The sequence below is a fragment of the Gadus chalcogrammus genome, chromosome 20, assembly GCF_026213295.1.
Source record: "Gadus chalcogrammus isolate NIFS_2021 chromosome 20, NIFS_Gcha_1.0, whole genome shotgun sequence".
In the NCBI taxonomy this organism is placed as follows: domain Eukaryota; kingdom Metazoa; phylum Chordata; class Actinopteri; order Gadiformes; family Gadidae; genus Gadus; species Gadus chalcogrammus.
The window spans coordinates 3,243,427-3,259,602 of NC_079431.1; the positions used below are offsets into that span (position 1 = coordinate 3,243,427).

At 47.9% G+C, this 16,176-nt stretch overlaps 2 protein-coding genes and 1 non-coding gene across 3 annotated transcripts; 1 reads left to right on the forward strand and 2 right to left on the reverse strand.

Moving 5' to 3' along the window:
- Nucleotides 1-459: 459 nt before the first annotated feature.
- Nucleotides 460-532, reverse strand: trnak-uuu (transfer RNA lysine (anticodon UUU)). Its single transcript has one exon. It is a non-coding gene; the product is annotated as a tRNA-Lys (tRNA).
- On the forward strand, nt 515-7,536 carry ankzf1 (ankyrin repeat and zinc finger peptidyl tRNA hydrolase 1). Its single transcript, XM_056579648.1, has 20 exons — nt 515-731; nt 816-904; nt 1,008-1,127; nt 1,205-1,347; nt 1,479-1,740; nt 1,944-2,128; nt 2,219-2,325; nt 2,433-2,535; nt 2,926-3,137; nt 3,230-3,342; nt 3,658-3,805; nt 4,171-4,390; nt 4,489-4,581; nt 4,744-4,908; nt 5,000-5,167; nt 5,517-5,862; nt 6,037-6,148; nt 6,240-6,407; nt 6,767-6,837; nt 7,152-7,536. The coding sequence occupies exons 6-20, from the start codon at nt 2,005-2,007 to the stop codon at nt 7,288-7,290; spliced, it is 2,289 nt and encodes a 762-aa protein (XP_056435623.1). The 5' UTR covers nt 515-731; nt 816-904; nt 1,008-1,127; nt 1,205-1,347; nt 1,479-1,740; nt 1,944-2,004; the 3' UTR covers nt 7,291-7,536.
- Nucleotides 7,406-15,227, reverse strand: glb1l (galactosidase, beta 1-like). Its single transcript, XM_056579649.1, has 16 exons — nt 14,971-15,227; nt 14,236-14,405; nt 13,992-14,142; nt 13,544-13,604; nt 13,038-13,132; nt 11,788-11,968; nt 11,468-11,526; nt 11,249-11,370; nt 10,703-10,743; nt 9,978-10,096; nt 9,389-9,463; nt 9,121-9,210; nt 8,862-8,975; nt 8,532-8,663; nt 8,160-8,387; nt 7,406-7,999 (listed from the first exon to the last, which is right to left on the reverse strand). Exons 1-16 carry the CDS (start codon nt 15,166-15,168, stop codon nt 7,682-7,684), a joined length of 2,154 nt encoding a protein of 717 aa, XP_056435624.1. The 5' UTR covers nt 15,169-15,227; the 3' UTR covers nt 7,406-7,681.
- Between the last annotated feature and the right edge of the window lie 949 nt (nt 15,228-16,176).

The window sequence follows — 16,176 nt, forward strand, 5'->3', positions numbered from 1 at the left end:
CCAGCGCTTAGCTTTATATGCGTTGAGCAGCGTTCCAGCTTGGGAAAATGCCTATGATTACCTTGGTGAAATGACAGCGTTTCTCTGATTCGCTTAAGGGGGGAACTTAATCCCCTTATTAGTTACGTTCTTTCACAAACAACAACAGCAACAGGCGGATAATGGGAGGCCTCGATGTCTGTAATAACAGTCCGCCGTTCAGTGAGGAGCTGTGAAATTAATGTTTGAGTGTTCATGAGCATGGGATGATTCAGGACGTGTATTGTTGTTGGTATTATTTTCCTTCTGGCAGTACTCTCTGTCGGACATACGTAAGGTCAGGTATGGTATGAACTGGCACAGCAGGTAATTTATTAAAACCGGTACGGTACGAACTGGTGCAGCAGGAAATCGATTAAATTGGTATAGAAGGAAATTATTTGATGTAGTAGAACATTTATACCTGGATAAAAATTCTACCGCCCGAACAGGGACTTGAACCCTGGACCCTCAGATTAAAAGTCTGATGCTCTACCGACTGAGCTATCCGGGCTCTGAACGGGGAAAGTAAGTGGTTTATTTTAAAGAAAAAACACGCTTTAGACATATATAAAACCACTTGTTTAGTTCGATCGCGTGGTTAATGTGATTTAAAGGCGCAACCAAACCCCGTGCGAACATGCAGCAGCGCCGAGGGGTTTTCTACCGAAGGACAGAATATCGAAATAAACCTACATAAAGGCATGTTTGAGGTTTGGTAACCCAATGCAACACATCGTAACATGCGTCAAATTTGTACATGGTTAAATGTGGAATAATAATCGGCACATTTGCAGGCACAAGAGCAGGCGAATGCTCAGAAGGCTCGCCAATGCGACGCGGTCAAAGTGGAGAGGATTCGTGTGGAGAAAGCCATCGCGGAATGGTGAAGCATACAATCCGTCGTTTGTTATGTTCTGCTTCTTCAATCAATTATTTGGGTTAATTCGTCGTTTTAGTTCCAAACTTTTCGACTTGTGTCCTCGCAGCAACCAGGACATGGAGCGGCGGGTTGCCATGGTGGTGGAGTGGGGCGCAACAGGGGACGCGCTCCTCGAGTTAGAAGAGTTGGCGAGGCACATTGCAGAATTGTCGTGTAGCCCCGACGGGTACGATGTGGTGAAGGGAGTCGAGATACAGGTATTGGGATCTGTTTGTTTCATTGACAAACTTTTTCGCTCTTTAGAAAGCGTGGTACTGGTCGGACTGTCGGTCCAGGCCCTCTACAGGACGTGGAGGACTGCGCCTCGGAGAAGGTGGAGATCCTCCGTGCTCAGGTCCTGGAGGTGAAGCGGTCGTTAGAGGATGTACGCTCTCGTTCCCTTGCCGGTAGGAATCAAGTGCATCCAATTATTATTGCGGTCTAGTCCGCTTCATGTGGGACATAATTAATAAGAATTGATTTAATTGATGAATTTTTTATGCAACTTTGTTATGCATCCCCTTATTTTTCTCTGCAGCTGCAACTAAACCTGAAGCACCGACCACTAAACGAAGTCGTAAAAAGCGAGCGCGCTAGTGACCATCGTCAGATAGGTTTTAACATTGTACCATATTATTAACACGAATAAACATTTTAATGCTCGTTATCGTGTCAAGGCATATTTGTTGATTTCACGATGCGCATTTTGAAACGCCGAACTGAACCAGCTCAGGCTTCCGTAGAAGCGGAAATCATGTCTGTGTTGATGTCAGAGCAAGTTTCTTAGCTGAATTACGAGGGTAAGTAATAGTTGTTTATTACCACTGACAGTTTTACCATAATGTAAGTCACAATGAACTGTTTGACGACTAAATGGCCGACATGGCAGCATGATTATGTGCTTTCAGCCGATGGTAATCATACGTTAACTGGTCTAGTATTTGTAACACGTGTCATTGTGCCACCCAGAATACGTTTAATAACACTTATCGCACACCCTTAGTTTTCAGATCCTATGTTGGTGTCTGGCGGCTGCAAACTAAATGAACTAAACTCCTCGGACAATGGCCACCTCCAAACAGTTCTTCTCCCTGTTTGACGGCTGTCTTCAACACAACCCTGAGGATGGACTCAGGGAGGTGAGAATCTTTCAGGACCAGGCGGCTGTGGTCGAGCCTACTTCAAATGGTGCGTAGGCCTACAGCAGTAGGGACGTCTTACTAATCTGCATTAAGAAGACTGACCAGAACCTAAAAGTGTCTGAATTGCCCTCCCCAGCGGTGCTCTCCGAGAAGGGGGAACGAGAGCCCCCTCTCATGAGTGACGGGCAAGATAAGATGGTCTGCACAACCTGTCGCCTGCCGCTCAATAACCGCGAGGAACAGGTGAATACAGGTCCCAATTATCACAACCTCGTCTCCCTTGTGCTAATGAGTGCATGTGTTTCCTAAATGGAAGTTGATGAAGTAACAATTGTGGTGTTGGTGTGTAGATGGAGCACTACAAGCTAGACTGGCATCGCTTCAACCTAAAGCAGAGGGTGACCGGACTGGCGCCCGTCACGGTGGAGGAATTTGAGAAAAAGACGGGGGCTGGTGAGAGGAAAAATGTCACATATTTAAGTATTGATAACAGTAAATGGACTGCAATTATACAGCGCTTTTCTAACCAGTGGACAGGCCACTCAAAGCGTTTTACCATACTGCCTAACATTCACCACTTCATGCACACATTCACACACCGACGGCGTTGTCAACCACGCAGGGCGACAGCGAGTTCGCCAGGAGCACTCAGGGTGAGGCGTCTATCTCAGAGACACCACGACACTCAGCTAGGAGGAGCCACGATCGAACAAGCAACCTTCCGGTTACCAAGCAACCCGCTCTACCTCCGGGGCTACTGTCGCCCCCGTGATAAGGCTGAAAGGGGCCGTGTTGGAACAGAGTGTAAACATGTTGGATTTATGAGCCCCTGTTCTTTCCCAGGCGACATGTCCAGTATCTCCGGCTCCGACTCCGACTCTGAGGATGAGGAGGAGGAGGACGGCGACTGGCCAAGGAGGGACGTCACCGTCCCCGGTGCTGACGACGACGACGAGGATTCGTGGGCTCAATCCAGCCGTAAATCCACCCAGCTAGCCTTCCAGAACTCAGATGGGCAGTATCTAGTCGTTCAACGCTGCATCCTCATGGGCAAGGTGAGGGCCACGACACGTGATCCATGGTGCACCGAGAACAGATGTGATCCGTATTTGTTGTGCTGATTTGAAGTTGGTTCTTTGATGTGTAGTCGGACGAGGGGGAAGTGGACTTGGTGGATTGCCTGAAGGCCGTCACGGCGCAGACCGTTTGGGTCGTTCTCATGACCGGTGGAGGTCACTTCGCTGGAGCCGTCTACAGAGGGTAGCTGTCAGCTTTTTAAATGTTTCCCATCTTCTGTGCTTCAAACCTAATGCAATGGAACCCAAGAAAATCAGTCGAGAATAAAAAAAGAATGCTGTAAAGCGGTGTACAGATGCATTTAGAATAAGCTTAAATTCTGATATTTTGAGGGCAGTTTCTTGACTTGTTTTGGATCCAGTAATCTCTCGAGTCTACCTACAGGCATCCGTTCAGCAAGAGAATCCCCTACCATCTTTTTCTTGACATTTAATCTGAATTCACTCGTATGTGAATGACGAAAAGGTGCTAAAGAACTTTGTGTTTGCATTCTCCCAGGAAAGAGGTCATCCAGCACAAGACGTTCCACAGGTACACGGTGCGAGCCAAACGAGGAACCGCTCAAGGGGTCCGTGACGCCCGCGGCAACGCGCCAAAGTCTGCCGGCGCCGCGTTGAGACGCTACAACGAGGCGGCGTTACTCAAGGTAAGGCTTACCTCCAGTAAGGCTGCATACCTTGTTATGTAACAAAACCTGTACATAGCTAGACCAACACCTGTACATGCCTGGACCCACACCTGTAGATGCCTGGATGAACACCTGTACACAGCTGGAGCAACACCTGTAGATACCTGGAGCAGCACCTGTACATTTCAGCCGCTTTTAATGGGGCAGTATAGTCTAGCAGCTTTGATGTTGGACTCCCTTTTGAAATGTACGGGGTTCGAACCTGAAAAGTTTGCACCTGAAAGACGTGCATCTCAAATAAGCGTCTGCTAAATAGTGAAAAGAAATGCACCCATAAACCACAAGTTCGCTCTGTACCATACAGTTTTTGTGTTCGTCTACAGGACATCCAGGAGCTTCTGGAGAGTTGGGCTGAGCTTCTTCAAGAGGCCTCTGCTATCTTCCTCCGGGCTCCGAGCTACAACAAGACCATCTTCTGCGGAAAGGACGCCCCCCTGGACAAAAAGGACCCCAGGATTCGCACCATGCCCTTTGCCACGCGGAGAGCCACCTTCCGAGAGGTGCAGAGAGTCCACCACCTGCTCTCCAGCGTTCAGATCTTTGGTAAGAGTCGGTAATAAACTTAAAAAAACAATTACAATCGTATGTTTTCCTTGGCATCCTGTCGCTTCATCAATGTTCTGGGGAAATGTCTTACGCAGAGAAGGACACAGACCTCTCCCTGCTCTTCAGTCCTTCAAAGAAACATTGGAAAAAGAAATTGACTGAAAAATCGAATTCCAGTGAAGAGAAAGGTATGGTGTCAATACTATAAAGGCTCACTCATGATAATATTTCGTTTTGCTGCGCGTATGGTTGCATTCAGGTCCATATACTGTTCAACAAGCATATTGACTGTTCGAAATATTAGACTGTTTCTTTGTTTATTTTGATTGTAATATTTGTAACATCAACAGAAGAAGAACCTGAGAGTTCTGATGATGAAGAGTTGGGTGAGTCCATTCTGGAGACGGTGGAGGTGGAGCTGGGAACGCTCCATCTGCGAGAGTTCGAAGTCCACCCCTCCCGACACAGGAAGAAGAGGAGGAAAAAGAAGGAGGCGAACAAAATGGACGACGAAGGTAAGTCCAATTAATTGAATGTTTGAAACCTTGGTTTTATTCAAGACGATTACTATTCAGATGATATAATTCTAAACATTGTTCATGACAGAACTGAACTTAATGGAAGCCGGTGAGAAGCTGATGGATGAAGAGGAGGAGGAGGAGGAAGAGGACGAGGTGGTGCTGCAGACTGCACCTCCTGAGGACACCTCAGAAGAAATGCCAACGAAGAATAAAGCAAAGAGGAAAGCAAAGAGCAAAAAGAAACCAGTGGAAGGTGAAATTGAATGTACCGTATTCTCCCATTCTTCTGAATGAGCCCTTGCGCGTTCCAACGGTTTATCAGGTTTCTAATAAATCGCTGTCTAATCAATACTTCATTCACTGCCTCTTCCGTTGTCATTACAATATTATGAATGCGTCGGGTTCTCCGACGTCTCTCCCTCTTCGCCTGCCCATAACGGGTTCGAATATTATGGGCTGCCTAATTTTCGTTTGAATTTTGATTTGATATTCGAATAACGAAGTTCGGAGTCAAAGCCCTACTGTGCAGCGGCGGCGGCGGCAGTGAGCCGTGAATGCCCATTTGAAGTCAAAGCACTGACCCTGTAACGTGGTGTCCTCAGAACCCCCAGACAGCGTGGCCGAGTCCTGGGAGTACGGCCTGAGGGACGGCCTCTTCACGGCCTGTAAGACGGGGGACGTGGACGGGCTCCTCCGGCTCCTCCACCCTCCGGGTCAGCCAGGGGTGGAGGTGGAGGCGGGGACCTCGGAGGTGGAGAGGGGGACCTCGGAGGTGGAGGGGGGGACCTCGGAGGTGGAGAGGGGGACCTCGGAGCTTCCGTCGGCGCTGGCTCTGGTCAACAAACCGCTGGACGCGTCAGGGTTCACGCTGCTCCACGTCTCCTCCGCCGCCGGGCGGAGGGCGGTGGTGCAGGTGCTGATGGACGCCGGGGCTGACCCAGCCTGCAGGTAGCCCTGGAGCCCTGGTTAGATGGCCGACCCCCATGCCTGTCGTCGTAGGCTGTTGTCCACTAATGTTTTGGTCCTGGGACGAGAATTTAGTTTTTTCCATTTTATGTTAAAAATGTTTTTAATGTTTCTGAAAAAAAAATTAATTCGAATTTTCTAATTTCCCTCCATCAGAGATAACAAAGGGCAGACGCCCTATCTGGTGGCCCCTGAGAAGGACACGAGGAACGTCTTTCGTAAATACATGGCAGACAACCCTGACAAGTACGACTACAGCAAAGCCCAGGTGAGCTCCCCCTACGCGTGTACGACGGGGCCCGCAGAGCTGGCGTGTTCCCACGTCGTATGAATACGTTTTTTGATTTTCTCGCCGTCAGGTTCCCGGTCCGCTCACGGAAGAGATTGAACTAAAACAGACGGAGAAGAAAAAGGCCCAAAAGGCAGCGAAGAAGCAACGAGAAAAGGAGCAGAAGGAAGACAAGAGGAAGCTGGAGCAGGAGGTGGAGGAGAAGAAGAGGTTCGCGTCTCTCACCGATCGGGAGAAGGTGGGTCGGCGTGGGTCAGATGGAAACCTTTTGAAAGTCCCATGACATGCCACCAGCTGTGAGTCTGACGAGCCCTTTTGAAAATCGACCCCTTATGACATCACAAGTGGGCGTGTTGTCCACCTAGTTGTGTGCTGGATAGATCAGTCTACAAGCCTAGCCAGTGGACTATAGCAAACGTTGATCATCTATCCGTCAAACATCTAGGTGGACACGCCCAGTTGTGATGTCATAAGATGCAGATATTCAAAAAAACGGCTTGTAAGGGCTAACCACGCTCACACCTGGTGGTGTAATAAGTCACCCTTTAAGCAGTAGGGTGTTGTGAGGAGGTATTGATCTGTCGTTTCCTTCATCAGAGGGCCTTGGCAGCAGAGAAGAGGTTCGCGGTGCAAGCAGCAGGGACAGGCGGCCACCTTTCCAATATTAAGTGAGCGTCCCGGTGGTCCGTTCTCAGTGAAACCGATGACACCACTTTCACCGGAGCATGCGCTTTGAGGCCCTGCTCACTTTGCAGGCGGAAGGGGCCCTCTTTCACGTGGGGTTCGATGTCTGTGTTATGCGAAACTTGATCTCTGGCGATGCAAACGCATCCCTCTATGCCCGGGATGCATGGAGGAAATGAAAGGGATCAGAGGTCAGAAGTCTGACTTGAGCATTACAAGGCCTGTAATATGAACGTTTTACCGTTTAATCCGACATGTGTTTTGTAACCTTTTGTCTCTCTCGACTGATTGTTTCCAGGAGGTGTTGGCAGTGTGGGGAGTCTGTGCTGGGAAAGGTCCCGTTCCAGTACCTGGACTTCACCTTCTGCACTCCCCGCTGTGTCCAGGCCCATCGCAAGGCCGGCACCACATCCGCCCCGGCCAAAACCACTACGTAGAGCTAGACGCCGTAGAACCCATCTACCTCACTGCCGCGGTGACAGGAGAGGGAGTTTGTGACGTCGATTACCATTCACCCAACATTGTCTGAATCACTCATAATGAAGGGCATGGTAAAAAAAAGCAAAGAATAATTTATTTTACTGTTTGTATGAAATGCAAAGAGCAAGCAATAAAAAATATATTTCAAAAATACTATTGTTCTGAAAGTGCTTTGCATGATGATTAGCTTTACCTTTTAGATATTGAACACATTTTGAGAGTCAAAGCATCTTTACACTGATTTGAGCTGTATCAAACACTGGAAACACTGATGGGTAATGATTTAAACACACTAATGTGACCATCAATGTGTTCGATCCATCGTTCTCATGATCCTAAATCAGACATTCAGAGAAGTATCGGTCGTTCCCGGTGCGTCGTCCTTTCCACATGACCATGAATTGAACCGCCGTCACCCGGATCATGGCGTCCTGGGTGCCGTGATCCGACGCCCGCGGAGCCTCCGGACCTGCCCACGGTCCTGTTGAGGTGCGGCCGGTCCATGAACAGGACTCTGGGGCGCTCCGGCGCCCCCTCCAGCTCCAGTACGGTGATGTTGTTGGGCTGGGTGGCGCTGAGCAGCGGCCCTGGGACGTACAGACTCTGTTGAGGCCCCCTGCTGGACCAGTACCGGCCCACATTCACCCCGTTGATCCACACCTGACCCTGTAACACACACACACACAACCACCTGTTAATTCAGTGTTTCTTCATCACAAAGCTCTGAATAGTTCTCCCTCAGAACCCTTACAGTAAAAACGCCCGAATGACTTCTGCAGCACGTTTCGACGTCGCAGACGTCAAACCCCTTCCCACGTCTCCTTACCTTCGACCAATCCTTGAGCTGGAGGAAGGTGTCCCTTGCCACGCCGTTAGACTTTAGGGTTCCCATGTAGAACATGGGCCCAGCCGGGGGTCCCCTCCCGTCGGCCGGGGGGAACCGGCGTGCCTCAGAGTGGGGCCATCCACCAGCGATGGCTCCGTCCAGGTCCAGAGTATAGATCTCCCAGTTGGTCAGCACATCACTACCAAGTAACAGGTCGCCCAGGATGCCCTGTAGGGAAGCACAGAGCTGGTTACTTATTCACTGTGCGGAGCTTGAATGATGTACTAGAGGCAAAGCCCACCAATATATCATAGGTTTACATGCGTTGGTGCGAAATAGGGGCGATTTCTCTGGACTTGGTTAGTTCCTTGCCTTGTGGTCATTGATTTTGCTGCCAAAGTTCACTCTGCCCATGTTCTCCACTAGGAGGTCCATGGTGTCTCCCTGCTTCCCGGAAACCTTCAGCACCAGGGCAGTGTCCCTCTCCAGAATGCCCTGGAACACCTGCTCAGAAAATTACAAACCATAGCAACTCACGTCCAGAGCTCAATATTTCACCAACAAATCTGGCGTCTGATCATGTAAATCCCCAGCAGAGTAGATTAATAAAACCTAAATATTCAATGTTTATTGACATGTTCTTTCCCCAACACACCCCTCCTGTGTGGACGGACAACAAAGGGAGTTATTGTGAGCTCCTACCCCATTGATGGTGACGTAGGCGCGGTCGTGAACTCCATTCAGAGGAGATATGAGTGGAGTCGGCTCCCAAAGCTCCCTGGGCAGTTTGGTCCGATACAGCATATATCCATAGTACTGCACACACAATGGAGAACATGTATGTTAAAGGCCTGATGGTCTAGAAGTTCCCTCTTTTTTTTTTATTTTCCTAAGAGGAGTCACTGGAACACGGGACGGTGGGAGCCTGTTCCGTGGGGTTGTCAGATGTCCTCCATATTACCTGCTTCATCTCCTCAAAGGTCAGCAGGTACTGAGATTTAATGAGCCCTTGGGGTGAGAACAGGTCCAGGAGACTGGGGATGTTTCCAACCTGTGAAAGAAGAACCATGCGTCATTGTTGATTATCAAATTTCAATCAAGTTTGAGTATCCAAAACATGCAGGACTATTTTAACAAATGCGAGAGCTGTGGTCAGTGAATTTGTTGACTTGGGAATCGATCTGAAGCTTTAAATGTGTCCAGCAGGTACGTCTACAGTAATTGCTTACCTTTCCCAGGGTCACGAAGCCATAGGCAAACTTGGGGGTGGCTGGTGGCATGGGTCCAGCTGGAACATCTCTGAACTGAATAGAAATACGAAACCAGTAGACAGGAAGTCATACACAGACCCTCCGACCAATCAAAAGCCTTCTGTGCGAAATTGTTGTTCGCTGTATTTCATATAAAATCGGTCAATTGTAACACATTCTTTGGGCGCCGCCATTGTTTCAAATTTCTGTGGACTGCAGCGCTCCTTCATCCACATGATCTGAAACTCCCTCCCCCTAAAACTAATCCTATCACGTTGATCCAATTTTTCGAGGTCAGACTGAAAGTACAACACTTAAAACTCTAAAAAGGAAGGAGATCTGGAATCCAGTTTTCAGACTTCTATTTAGAACTTTAACAAAGGAATGCAAAAGCGTTGTTAAGGTTCTTAAAAAAAGTCCTCAACTTTATTCTGTGGTTTCCTGACCTCTCTCCTTGTTGGAGTTGAACTGTTGCACTCTCCAGAACAATCCGCAGAACAGAATGACATGTGAACCAAGTGAAGGACCCCCCCCCGGCTCCATCCATCCATCACCATGGTGACGGTACCTGCTTGATGACGTCCCTGATGAGCAGCAGCTTCTCCGTGGGGTCCCCGGCCTCGGTCAGCGGGGCGTCGTAGTCGTAGCTGGTCACCACCGAGCGAAACCGCGTGTCGTGGTCGGCGCCTAGAACCGCGACAGCCCCGCAGTGTCAGTGTTCACGCATCACGCCATGCCGTTTACATTTCTTTATCAGGAATAACCCCTTGAGTCGAACCCAACTCGTTTTCAAGGGGGTCCTTAACGACATAAAGTACAATAACAACATATTAAGAGCATATTTCTTAAAAACAAACCAAAAAAACATCACACTCGCACACAGTTGCATACGATTTTTCTATAGGAAAGAGGTAAATACACGGGGAAGTGATAGTATCTGTGTTAACAGACAAAATTTAGACATTTTATCACAGTATGTGATTAAATACATGTACAGCTGTTCCTATAGTACGAGCAAGGCCGCCTTAATGCACGGGCTTACCTGGGCTGAAGCCCCAGGGCCTACGACGATCAAGGGGCCTATCATGAGCTATACCCCGTCCCCCCCGTCGACAACGGCAAAATGTCGGAAAATAATTTACACATCTTCATTGTAAGATCCCCTCTCAGGGGGCCTACGAAACCTCTCAGCCCCAGGGCCCAACGGCAGGTTAGTGCAGGCCTGAGTACGAGCTCATACAAACGATCCTACTGTTGACGTGTGGCTAATGCTACGTAGCGGCTTGAGCTCACCGTTCCAGTAGCCAAAGTTAGTGCCTCCTTCGAACATGTACCTACGAAAGGAGATAGAAATTGTGGAATACGTAGAATGTAACCAACGGCGCGTTCTTTTTAAACCCCAGCGATTGCAGTAGGCTAGCGAAACATATTTTCTCTTTACCCCCTGATATAAATCATTATGATTTAACACCCTCATGTTATTAAAGGTGACATATTACACCACCAGGTGGGAGTGGGATTAGCAGTTACAAGCTGATTTGAATTCTGCCTCTTCCGACATCACAAGTGGGCGTGTCCACCTAGATGTATGATGGATAGATGATCAACGTTTGCTACAGTCCACTGGGTAGGCTGGTAGACTGATCTATCCAGCACACATCTAGGTGGACACGCCCACTTGTGATGTCAGAAGAGGCCGATTTTCAAAACGGCTTGTAACAGCTAATTACACTCACACCTGGTGCTGTAATGTGTCTCCTTTAACCCCCAAAAATAGATCATATTATTGAAACAGCCTCATGTTATTAACTGAAATGTATTTAGATCAAGATGGCTTACATGTTGACACTGGCTCCCAAGGCCAGCATCTCCCGGAGCGCTTTGCTGACATTCCATTTGTCGACCTCTGCATGGACCTCCCCCCAGTGGTCCAGCCACCCTGTGTAGAACTCAGAGTTGACCTATAGGACGGCCGCGTGTTACAATCTATTGCATCCATAATCTCTTTATATACACTGTACATTAATACATGATAAAGGGATGTTTCAATCAACTCACAAGAGGCCCGTGGGGTTCAAACCTCCTTTGTAGTCGGAAGGCTTTCGTTATGTTGGTATCTGAATAAAACACACGTTGAAACGCTTAAGACATTGGCATCAGCAAGAAATGGCCCTGTCCACCCAGATGATTGATGGCTAGATCAGCCTACCAGGGGGTATAATCCCCTGGGTAGCCTGGTAGGTTGATCCGTCGATAATCGATCAAACATCTGGGTGAAGTCACTGTAGGGTCAGTTTTGAAATGGCTTGATCGCCACCACACCTGGTGGTACAACACCGGTTACGCCCCAGACGCCTGCGTTTACACGCGTTACCGACCAGTGCCGAAGTCGATGGTGGCGTACAGGCCCTGAAGAGAGCCGCAGGACAACGCCCTCTCCGTGTCTCCGTCTGTGGTGAAGAGCAGCGTGTCCGCGCCCAGGAAGCTGCGGAATATGGTCCGCAGGGTCCGCATGTAGTTGTAGTCGCAGGCGTGGTAGCTCCCGTACTCGTTCTCCACCTGCGGCGCGGCGGGAGGGGGTCCAGTGAGCAGGAGCCGGGGGCCGACTTCCTAACAGTCGCATCACGGGTCGACATGCAGAACCTCATAGGTCCCATATCACAGCACCAGGTGTGAGTGTGATCAGCCCTGCTCCTTCTGCCGCACAAGAGGGCGTGTCCTCCTAGATGTGTGCTGGATAGATCAGTCTACCAGCCTACCTAGTGGACTGTAGCAAACGATGATCATCTATCTGTCATATTATATATATATATATATTGTGGCAGACGCCAGGGAGGAGTGAGGGGAGTGGTAGGTCTGGCAACCTGCTGGCTCCACCCCCAAGCCTTATATGGACTTCCTCCTTTTAACGAGGCATGCCTGGGGATCGTTAAGCAGGGGTGCTTGGGCTTAAGAGGGCTAGCAAACAGACATGTGGAGGGGAAGTTGGAACTGGAGCTAGAGCTGTCGCTAGGGCTAGGGCTAGGGCTAGGGCTAGCAAAGGACAGACAGGATCTGTGTGATCGCCTGGCAGCGCTGAACGCCCTAAGGGAGAGAGATAGGTGGAAGGGGTTGGACGGACAATTGTACTGCGTCATGTAAGAGGTGGATGACCCTTTCCCCACCCTGGTTTTGTTTACTCGGTAAATAAACCATTCGGCTTTGGACCTGCTCTCGGTGTTGTGTCAGTTTATCTATCCTACTTGGTAGCGTGGAAACCACTCACCCACTGGCCCGCTACAATATATCGTACTCAATTGTGTAACATCTGCAGTAGCTGCTAGCATTGCTGTTCACGGGGAATGGGTTAGCCTAGCGATTGTTAGTATTTGCACTTGGCTCCATGAACATCTTTTCTACTGACAGCGATATATTGTTTCGCTTCTTATGACAAATGTACTTATTGTAAGTCGCTTTGGATAAAAGCGTCTGCTGAAAAATTGTATACATCTAGGTGGATACGCCCACTTGTGATTGGTCAGAAGAGGGCGATTTTCAAAACGGCTCGTAATGGCTATAATGGTATAATATGTCACCTTCAATGTTCGAGTCAAGGGGCAGAGCCTGGACAGGGGGGTCTCATGTCTACCTGAACGCTGATGATGTTGCCCTTGTTGCTGTACAGCCACGGCCTCACTTTGGGCAGGAGGATGTTCATCCAGTTGCTGACAGCTTGCAGGTAATCTGCAGCGAAGGGAAAACAGCTCAGCTCAGTGGGGGAAATGATGATGAATCCATAAACCAGCCCAGTAGGGGAACAAATCAACATAAACATTTAGGGCATTTAGCAGACGCTTCGATCCAAAGCGACTTACAATAAGTACATTGTCAGAAGAAAGAAACCATATCTCTGTCGGTACAGTAAGGATGTTCATAGAACCAAGTACCAAGCACCAATAATCACTAGGTTAACCCATTCTCTGTATACAACAAAGATAACTAGGACTTATTTTTTGTACCAGGACATACAACATACAATACGTGTGTGGGAGGGAGTGGCTATGCAGAGTCTAGGTGAACTCTGAGGAAGTGAGTCTTGTTCCAAACAGGGAATAAGGAAGAAGATGTGTGAAGTGTGTTTGAAATTAGTTTTACCCGTGTCGGACGAGCGGAGTAAGATGTTTGGTGTCTCGAGGAGCCACGCCGGAAGCCCGCCCTGAAACAGGAGAGACAGACAGAAGAGATTCCTCATGTGGTTTTAAAGAAGACATCGATTTCCGGAAACAAGAGTAGAAGCCTTAAAGAGGATGTGGATAAAATCTCTGCCTTCCTCACAGGAAGTGACTTCTAGAATTATTAGCAGCAGGGTCATGTGAGGACTATACGTATAATACCAGTATATTGTTTAGGCTTATGATGTACTATAACTCAACCATGAGAAGGCTTGCTGTTTCTCAGTGCATTACCCTTAAATACACGAGAGAATTAGAAAAACACAAGAGAAACACGCGGCTAAATCTGAAAGGCCGTGTCCGCATTATGAATGATTCAAACAGTCGCTCTTCTCCATTAATAACCAGGTTCTTATGAAACATGTGTTCACCATCTCCCATTCTGCACAGATGTAAGGCCCAGGCCGCAGGATCACCAGAAGTCCCGTCTGATTGGCGAGGTCCAAGAAATGCACCAAGTCCCTGTCCCCGCTGAAGTTATACTCCCCCTTCACCGGCTCGTGGAAGTTCCACGGCACATATCTGTTCAGGAGAAGATCAGCATTCTGCTTTAAATTCATAATCTCATAGATCAATCCAGATTTCAACCGTATTCCTCATAACAGGGTCACTTACATCTGGACTGCATTGAGTCCAGCCATGTACATCTTGACCAGTCGGTCTTTCCAGTAGTAGCGGGGGATTCTGGAGTAGTGAATGCTGCCAGATATGTACTGAAAGGGCTTTCCATCCTTGAGGAAACAATCGTTTTTGTAATCTATGGAGAAGGTTTGGTCGCAATCAACCTGCAGGGAGATATAAAGGGTAACGATTCAACCACCAAACCACCAGTTTTAAAACAATTAAGAATCAATACAAGGACCATAACGACTGGTATTCAAAATTGTATCTTTATTTCCAGACATATCCCTCCCTATTTATAAAAAAATACAAGTCTTATGCAATTGCTTTTAATGGTGATAAACCAATATTGCATATTGGTTTATCAATATTGCGTCAACGTTTGTCATGTAGGAGCAACTTTCTGTCAAGAAGTCTCACTTCAGACCTCAATAACTGTCAAACTTTGATTTTTGTGAAACACACTGCCTATACGAAGAGGGCGACTGACGCTTTCAGTAGATGTTCAAAATTGGTGAATTGATCACCATTAAAAATCAGGTCAGAGTTTCGTTTTCGATCAACAGAACTTTTCAGGGAGGCGGTCCCGACTCAGAGGTAACATTATTCAGCAACGTCCTGAGTCGCTATAGGCCTATGGGCCGATTAGAACACTTCAGAATAAACAACAATGCAAAGTTTACAAGTAGAATTAGATACTGTTGCTCATCTTTCGTCAATGTTTCTTACCAAGTTTCCTTTAACAGCTAAATACGCAAAGTTCACCGCAAGGACGAAGAGTATCTTTACTGTCATGGTATCTATATGGTCAAACGGAAGAACGTGATGAGGACCGAGACAGAATCCCTCTAATGTTGTGACTGAAGTTCTTATTGCGAAAGCAACATCGGGGGCATCACAACTGGTCTGGATCCAGAACGAAGTCATGTGAGGGTCTCAGTGAGCCCGCAGCCCGCCGGGTCCTAAACACCACCGGTTTCAGTTCCTGTGTAAATTAATGGTAAGTGGGCTGCATTTATGTAGCACTTTTCTAACCAGTGGCCAACTTGCACAATATTGCCTGACATTCATCCATTCATGCACACCTTCACTCCGACAGCGGTGTCAACCATGCAAGGCGACAGCCAGCTCGTCAGAGAAGTTAGGGTGAGGTGTCTCGCTCAGGGACACCTCGACACTCTAGCTAGGAGGGGCCAGGGATCGAACCAGCATCCTTCCGGTTACCAGATAGGAGGAGCCGGGTAGCAACCCCTCCGGTTACTAGCAACCCCTCCGGTTACCAGTCAACCCGCAATACCTCCTGAGTCACATGCCGCCCAAGAAGCGCCAGGTTGGTGAAATGATACTGGAGTTGGTATCTCCAGGTATAGCATCTTCGAGAGTAATTCATCTTTAGACAATGATTGAATATTAGCTAAATAATAGGCTACATCAACAATTTTTTTGTGATCTTTTTTTTTACGAGATAAAGAAATGGTATAGTTATTAATAATCATCATTTCGTCTTATTTAACGTTTTTTTCACATTAGCAAGCCACTGTTGACGTTTTGATGTTTATATTACACTAGATGGCGCTGTAGAACCTCCAACTTCAGCAAATCACCCCGACGGCTCAGTGTTGGATGAAACGAGTCGAAGGGAAACATGAATCACCTTCAAACTTCCCCACTTATCATTACCCTTCAGTTTCCCTACGAAACAGTAGGAATATATTTAACTATTCCGAGACACAATCCAATGTTCCAAAGTATTCCTGGCATTCATAATTTGTAATACCCTGGTATCATGGAATAGTCCTACATCATTGGCTGATTAATATGTCTTCTATCTCTGTAATGTAAACAAGTACATCCTGGCAGTATTATGTTAACAAGTCTGCATTAGCCTCTTCAGCTCAATGCGTGAGTTCACTTATGCGCGTACACACATGCATG

What these genes read in the sequence shown, in the direction of transcription:
- ankzf1 (XM_056579648.1), top strand. Translation starts at nt 2,005, where the DNA reads ATGGCCACCTCCAAACAGTTCTTCTCCCTGTTTGACGGCTGTCTTCAA. An exon ending in GCTGGAGCCGTCTACAGAGG is followed by an intron (nt 3,343 to 3,657) that starts GTAGCTGTCAGC and finishes GCATTCTCCCAG; the next exon opens with GAAAGAGGTCATCCAGCACA. An exon ending in ACGAGGCGGCGTTACTCAAG is followed by an intron (nt 3,806 to 4,170) that starts GTAAGGCTTACC and finishes GTTCGTCTACAG; the next exon opens with GACATCCAGGAGCTTCTGGA.
- glb1l (XM_056579649.1), bottom strand. Translation starts at nt 15,168, where the DNA reads ATGACTTCGTTCTGGATCCAGACCAGTTGTGATGCCCCCGATGTTGCT. An exon ending in CACCATCGACTTCGGCACTG is followed by an intron (nt 11,527 to 11,787) that starts GTCGGTAACGCG and finishes TGTTTTATTCAG; the next exon opens with ATACCAACATAACGAAAGCC. An exon ending in TTGGGAGCCAGTGTCAACAT is followed by an intron (nt 10,744 to 11,248) that starts GTAAGCCATCTT and finishes CTCCTTTCGTAG; the next exon opens with GTACATGTTCGAAGGAGGCA.